The 7,354-nt window shown below is 31.8% G+C and overlaps 1 protein-coding gene across 1 annotated transcript; it reads right to left on the bottom strand.

The window, feature by feature from the left end:
- Positions 1–4,660: 4,660 nt before the first annotated feature.
- On the bottom strand, positions 4,661–6,568 carry LOC145141258 (uncharacterized). Its single transcript, XM_079074563.1, has 5 exons — positions 6,329–6,568; positions 5,576–5,831; positions 5,441–5,498; positions 5,206–5,333; positions 4,661–5,117 (listed from the first exon to the last, which is right to left on the bottom strand). Exons 2-5 carry the CDS (start codon positions 5,819–5,821, stop codon positions 4,881–4,883), a joined length of 669 nt encoding a protein of 222 aa, XP_078930689.1. The 5' UTR covers positions 5,822–5,831; positions 6,329–6,568; the 3' UTR covers positions 4,661–4,880.
- Between the last annotated feature and the right edge of the window lie 786 nt (positions 6,569–7,354).

The raw sequence follows: 7,354 nt of genomic DNA, 5'->3' as shown, positions 1-7,354 counted from the left end.
GTAAGGGTTTTCCCCGACTTCTGGACACGCATGGACTCGACGAGTCAGTGAGGGTTTTATGACTTTCTGAGTTATTAAGGAACTCGACGAGTTGCTAGTTGCACTCGACGAGTTGGGTCAACATGGACTGTTGACTTTGACCAAGGGTTGACTAGTTTGACTTCTGGGAGTATTTTGGTAATTTGGGAATTTATGGAAGTGGGTCATCAGTGGATGTAGGTGTTGGATTTGGATGATGCTATGTTAGTGACCGGTTAGGTCTGTATTATGGTTATAGGATGTTGCTATGATTGATGATCTGTTAGATCGGCTTGACTGTTATATATGCTAGCGTATGATATTTATGTGCACATGTTTGTTTGATTGGGGGTTAGGTTGAGGCGGTCCTGCTTTGTGCTGAAGGCCAACATACCCAGGGCGGTCCGGATAGACTACAGGCCCAGGAGGGCATGCTAGTCAGACCGAAGGCCCGGTGAGCGGTCCGGATAGGCTGTAGGCCCTGGGAGGCGGTCCAGACGTGCCGAAGGCTCGGAGAGCGGTCCAGATAGGCTGAAGGCCTGCGAGGCGGTCCAGTCAGGCTGAAGGCTCATTATGCATGCTGTTTGTTTATATGTTATTAATATGTTTTATGACGTTGGTATTTTGGGGGTAACTCACTAAGCCTTCAAGCTTACATTTATCGATTATTGTTTCAGGTACTTCTGATGATCGCGGGAAGGCGAAGGCGTGATCTTACACCTCCTTATGTTTTCATGATTTGATTCTGGGATACTCTGACATTATACTATTTTGAAAACAAGTTTGTAATAATCATTGGTTTTGAAATGTTTTAAAAAGTTTAAATTTGGCATGATTTTTATGAGTGTTACACTTAGTTACTTTTATTTACATTTTAAGTTTAAAATGGGTTAACACGAATTCAGTCCATTTATTTAAATGTTGGGTTGGAAATTACACTAGTAGGTCAATTTGATGACAACTCATTTATCTAAGAGATTAGTTTTAGTTGAAAATATCAACTCATTTAAGTAAACATGTTGAGTTGTATTGAGATCTTCAAACTTAATTAATAAATAGATTGAACCCAAATCCAATCTAGGTCGACCAATCTACAGATATAATATAATATACTTAATTTGTTAATTTAAATATGATGTTAAATATGAAACCTAAATTAAACTTTTGGATTATCAATATAATATATGTATTTGTTAATTTAAACTTGATATTAAATGCAAAGTCTAAATCAAATATCAAATAAACTTAAAAATGATCAAATATATATATTTTCAGAATAGTTAAAATGTAAAAATGATCAAATATATATATTTTCAGAATAGTTAAAATGTAAAAATATGTTAAATATAAAACTTAAATCAAAGTTTCAAATTAACCAAAAAATATCCAAAATCCAGTATTTATAATAATTAAATATTTCCAAAGTGAGATTAAAGTCTATTAACAATAATAGTTAAAAGTAATATAAAGTTATAAATTATATTACTTTATCTTACATACAAAATTGCGGGCATAAGCCATTGAGTAATGCAATTTTAACAAATGTTTACCCGACTCGATCAATCCCGTAGTGTATTTTGATAAACAAACTTATTATAATATGTTTTGTTAAAATTGTAAACCCGACTCGATCCCGATCTTGTATAACTTTATTTTGATGTAAGATGATAATGACTTGTATGATGGTTAATATGAAGTAGCCTCTTTTGTAAAAAAAAATGTTGGAGTGTACTTTATTTTTAGTCGTGTGTTACAAAAATAAGCAAAACCATAGGAGAAGTCTTGACAGGTTTTGGCAAATTATTGTTTGAGATATATTGCACGAGAATATATTTTACTCCCGAAAGATTTGTTGAACTTCATTCCAATGTATCTTTAGAGGGACAACTTGTTGCATTAAATGGAATGAAGAAAAGATAGAATGAACATTGTAATTAAATGAACAAGAAAACTAAGGTTTTTTTTTACTCTTACACCATAAGGAAGGAGTGATTGAAGGCTTACGACTGCTAAGGAAGAGAATGAAAACTACAATTTTAATTTTGATACCATAAACGTATTTTCACCATGAATATTCTCGTATATTGATCTCCATATTTATACATAATATAAAGATAACCAACAATCTTAATTATAAAGAAAGTCAATATTATACAACATATACATGAATTGTTATATTTCATTTTAGAACGACTGAAACACGCACTCACATTCTACAGAGCTACTCTTAATTTTATATTTTCCATTCCAAGTGGTACTTGAACCCTCATCATTTAGCTGAAAGACATTAATTTTTTATCAACTATTGATACCACTAGCAAATGTGATTTGGTATATAGATAAATTAGTGAAGATTATCTATTAGAAATTATCTATTAGAATGTAATATTTTATTACCTTGTTCATTTAATAATACCGTTCATTCTATTTCTTCATCTTCTTCATTCTATTTCTTCATCTTCTTCATCTTTTCAATACATCCAATAAATCAAATTTTGATCCATATTGTATGGTATAGGGATGTGTTTCTTAGCATTAAAAGTGCATAAACCGAGTATGTAATTGGGATGTGTTTCATAATTATCTATTAGAATGTAATATTTTATTACCTTGTTCATTTAATAATACCGTTCATTCTATTTGTTCATCTTCTTCATTCTATTTATTCTTCTTCATCTTTCCAATACATCCAATAAATCAAATTTTGATCCATATTGTATGGTATAGGGATGTGTTTCTTAGCATTAAAAGTGCATAAACCGAGTATGTAATTGGGATTTGTTTCATAGTATTAGAAAACGAGTATTGCTACAAATACCCCTTTAATTTGACTTAAATACAATCACCACCTAATTTGACTTAAATAAACCTATTTTGAATTTTGAATTGATTTTTTTGTCATTTTTTTGTTTTGTTTCTCTTGTCATTTGTCTTTTGTTGTTTTTTATATTATTATTATTATTATTATTATTATTATTATTATTATTAAAGCACATGGGAAGTTTCAATAGGAAACTTTTCATGTTTATAATTTACCATTATATTTTTATTTTTATTTTTAATTTTGCCACTAAAGTTTCAACAAATTTTTTCTTTTTTTAATTTTGCCACTTTATTTTTATTTATTCATATTTTTGCCACTAAACTTTCATTTTTAACCACTATATTTTTACTTTTTTATAATTTTACCACTAAAGTTTCAACAAACTCTTACTCTTTAGAATTTTGGCACTTTATTTTTACTTCTTTATATTTTTGTCATTAAACTTTCACTTTTACTTCTTTACAGCCCTTTTTCTTTATTCTTTATCATTTTCGTCTACCGTATTCTTGTATCATTTATTTATTTTTTTCTAAAAAGATTTAATTGTGGCTTTTCTCACATTTTTTTTATATTTTCTCAAAAGTGTTCCGTTTCTTTAATCCATTTACAGTTTTGTCTCTCATTTTTTAACATTCAGACTTTCCTCAAATGTTTTCTAAAAAGTTGCTAAAATCAATCATTTTCTTTATTTTTTGTAGTTTTCGTCTATCATACTCCCTCCGTCCCAAAATTATAGTCCATCTTTCCTTTTTTGTTTGTCCCAAAATAATAGTCAACTTCTAAAAATAAATAACATTTTTACCAAAATACCCCCTCATTATTACTTAACCAACTAAACATTTATTGGAATATTAAATGCAAAATAAGGACAAAACTGTCATTTTATTAAATAAAGTTAGTGGTAATTAATGTTTTTCTTAATATATGTGTTTTTTGTCTGTGGACAATAATATTGGGACGGAGGGAGTATTATTCTACCATTTTTTTTGTAAAAAGAATGACATGTGCAACGCACGAGCCTTTTTCTAGTTATTATTATTTCTTGTCTATTGTCTTTTGTTTTTTCTTGTTTTTTTTTAAATAAAAGTTCGAATTAAACCATAAACTTGACTAAAATATTAAGATTTTATTGGAGATTTCTTTAGTTTTAATTATTATTAATATAGTTTTAATCAATTATGTAATTATGTTTCTAATTATTAGTGTTTTAGAAAATATTCTTTAGATATAACTGTATCTTTATTTTTACATCGTACTATTTTTGTCTGTTTCATTTTTTTGTTCAAATTCAGATGCCTTTTTATTGGGAATATAATCCGATTTGATTATTATTTTATCCAGTTACATCAAATCTAAATCATGTTCATTAGATACTCTACACAAACCTAAGACCAAATTTTCATCCGGATACTATCCTTAAAATACACCTACAATTTCCATCGGCAAATCCTATACATCGCATTTGAACATCGATAATTTCTTCCCTATATCCAGAATCTACTCAGTTCATATACAACAATGTGTATTAATCAATCAAAGCTCTTAACCAAAGATCTTTAAAGCAATTTTATCAGAAACGCCCAAGTCCAATTATACGTTTTATGGTTTTCATAACATTGTTGCAAAACTTGTGGGATTTTAACTTGACAACATTAGGATTTGTGTTACAATTCAGCAACCTTTAACAATTAATGACATATAACAGAAACCGATTTCAAATCAATACCCATAAATCGGATTTCCACTAAATTTAGTTAAAAACAGAACCAATTAACTGCACAGATTACCAGCTAACAAGAAGAAGAAGAAGAAGAAAAATTCAGACACAAGGAGATCAAATAGAACTCAAGTGTGGTTCAGAAACACATTTGAGAAGTTGACATTCCTACCCCTCAACACAACACAACACATCACAAAATAACAGAAACTAAAAAACCCAGAACAATTCTTCTACTTTCTCTTTCTCACTCATTACCTGTTTTAACTCCACCATCTCCTTTACATATCCATAGACAGACACCATTGATACACCTGCAACTCACTTTGCAGTGGGTAGGTAAACCCTAATAATATCTTTGTTTGTGACTTTCCGCCTACATGTAGGACATTTAGACTGAGCCTTAATTGCAGCCTTGATACACGCCTTGCAGAAAATATGACCACATTTTGTTGTCACCTCCTCAACTAATGATCCCATGCAAACAGGACAGCTGAAGGACGGCTCCGGCGGCGGCGGTGGTGGTGGTGGTGGCGGTGGTGGTGGTGCTCTCACTCTCTGCAATGAATCATACAAGAGTTAACAAAAGTTGTATAAAAAAGTACAATGCTATTACCAATAAATAAAGTACAATGCTATTTATTACCATAGAACCGCTGCTTCCTCCTTCCAAATTGACATACATCTCACAATTGATAACTGGTGGAATTCCAGCACCTCTTTTTCGTTTGTTTCCATGGTTATTATGACCAATGATCCTAGCAGAAACCTCTTCTGTGAAATGATATACATCAGATTAAGTAATAAACTAAGAATAGAAAAAAAAGAATTGAAGAAAATTTTATGCATTTGTTGATGGTGATGTTAGTCGTAGGATATACCAGATTCCACATCAACCACCAAAGGCCTTTTTCGAATTCTTTGTGATTTCTTTTTAGCCTGAGGATAAAGTAGAATTTTGAGAATATGAATTCGGTTTTATATGAATAAAATAAAAGATAGAAAAGGAGGTGTACTTCTTCAAATGCTCTAGGGGAGGATATAACAACATCATCATCCAATTCCTCAACATCAATGGGGGCAGGTAGTGCTGATCCTGGAATAGTTGGAGCAGTAGCTATGGAAGTCTGAGATACTGGAACAGTTGGCCCTCCTGCTTGTTCTTGGTTTTCATTTGGAGGAGGAACATTCAGATCCAGCCCTCCTTTCCTTTGTCTACCACCACCTCTTGCATACTTCACAACTGGCGGCTTAGTGCTCATGCTTTCTTATCTACAGAATAGTCATGCAAAAGGAAACTTTAAGAAAAGTGTCTACCATGCCTGGACATTCAACCACCATACACACAGACGTGAAAAGGAAAAGACGAATCCATGAATCACTTATTATTAGTAAACAAAATTTTAACTTTCATGTACTTTACTATGCCCCAACCGACTCCCACACACATACATGAACCCTTGGTTTGAAGTCTAAATTCCAGATTGAGATCCAAAGCAATCAAACAGTTCAATTAACATATATAAGTAAAATGATAAGTGTTCTAACATAACCCCCAAAATCCAAAAAATTGTGATCGATCACTGATGCAAAATTAACGATACACATGCGAGACGAAAGAGAAACTAAAGAAACCGTAAGAGAACAGGATAACCACAGGAACTCATCCCCAAGGTTTAAAAAAAAGAAATTCAAAAATCAAGTGATTGATCACAATGAGGATCGAAAACTTGAATAAACTTGAGAAATGGGACGAAATTAAAACTTACCTTTTGCGATTATGGACCGATCGAGAAGCTAAAGTGATTGTAAGATGAGATAGAGAAAGATAGAAAGAGGATTTTGAGTTCTGTAGCCAGTCTAGGGTTTGCGAAGAAGGGGAATTGGTGTGGAGGATGATATATGAAGAATAAAACCTAAGCGGTTACTTCCGTACAAACCAAACGGGTCGGATCGGTGGATGTTCAAAAGAAATACACGTCTCTCTTCTCATGACCGCCATTCGTCACTGCAAGTTTCGAAATGTGCTTTTCTAAGGGCCCAATTTAGCGCGTGGATTTCAACTTTCAACCCAAAAAGAATAGTCTAAAAAACCCGCAATATTAATTGTTGTTTGAAAAACAAGAATATTTATATCATAAATTTTCTATTTAAATTATTCTCCCTTTCAACGTATTGTTTTTTAGATCGGTAAAATATATGTATCTTTATAAAAAAAAAAAATTATATGTAATCAAACACAGATAATTTTGGGATCAAGCAACAAACATAGACGGTATTAACTATTAACCTTAAATTAGATAGAGACTTATTAACCTTAAACATTTTTTTTAACGTCCTTCATGAATAATGCGGGTTTTAACGTGAAACTTTAAACTAAGTTAAAGGGTAAAAAATGTAAAACTAGTGGTTTTCGACCGACTTTTCAATATTTGTTAGTCTAAAAAGAGTGCAAGCGTTACTTGTCCGTAAGATAACTTGGCAAAATCACGCGTAAGATGCCTAAAAACACCACCCGAGCCATGTGAACATGTGAGCTATAGTGAAGCATGCTACGGAGCGTTACAAGGGAGAGAGAAAGACTACTTTCTCAATCTCTTTCTTCTTGCTATATCACTTGTGAATTACCAAAATATCATATTTCTTATTAGTAGTGACTTAATAGTGATTTGATTTTGTTGATGATGTGGAATGGGTTTGTGTGATGTGGCAAACCTTCACACGGAGTACTTCTTTTAGCCTTACCATAATTTGGCCAAATACTACATTAAAACATGATTATAAAATATATAATT

This window comes from Lactuca virosa, chromosome 9 (assembly GCF_052849685.1).
Source record: "Lactuca virosa cultivar CGN04683 chromosome 9, Lactuca_virosa_CGN04683_v6, whole genome shotgun sequence".
NCBI classification, from domain to species: Eukaryota; Viridiplantae; Streptophyta; class Magnoliopsida; order Asterales; family Asteraceae; genus Lactuca; species Lactuca virosa.
The sequence above is the reverse complement of the archived record's forward strand: the minus strand, read 5'-3'. Positions and strand labels throughout refer to the sequence as shown.

Bases quoted from the DNA above. Each gene is read 5' to 3' on its own strand.
- LOC145141258 (XM_079074563.1), bottom strand. From the start codon at position 5,821: ATGAGCACTAAGCCGCCAGTTGTGAAGTATGCAAGAGGTGGTGGTAGA. The intron at 5,499-5,575 runs GTACACCTCCTT...CTTTATCCTCAG, and splicing joins CCCCTAGAGCATTTGAAGAA to GCTAAAAAGAAATCACAAAG. The intron at 5,118-5,205 runs GTAATAAATAGC...GATTCATTGCAG, and splicing joins GAGGAAGCAGCGGTTCTATG to AGAGTGAGAGCACCACCACC.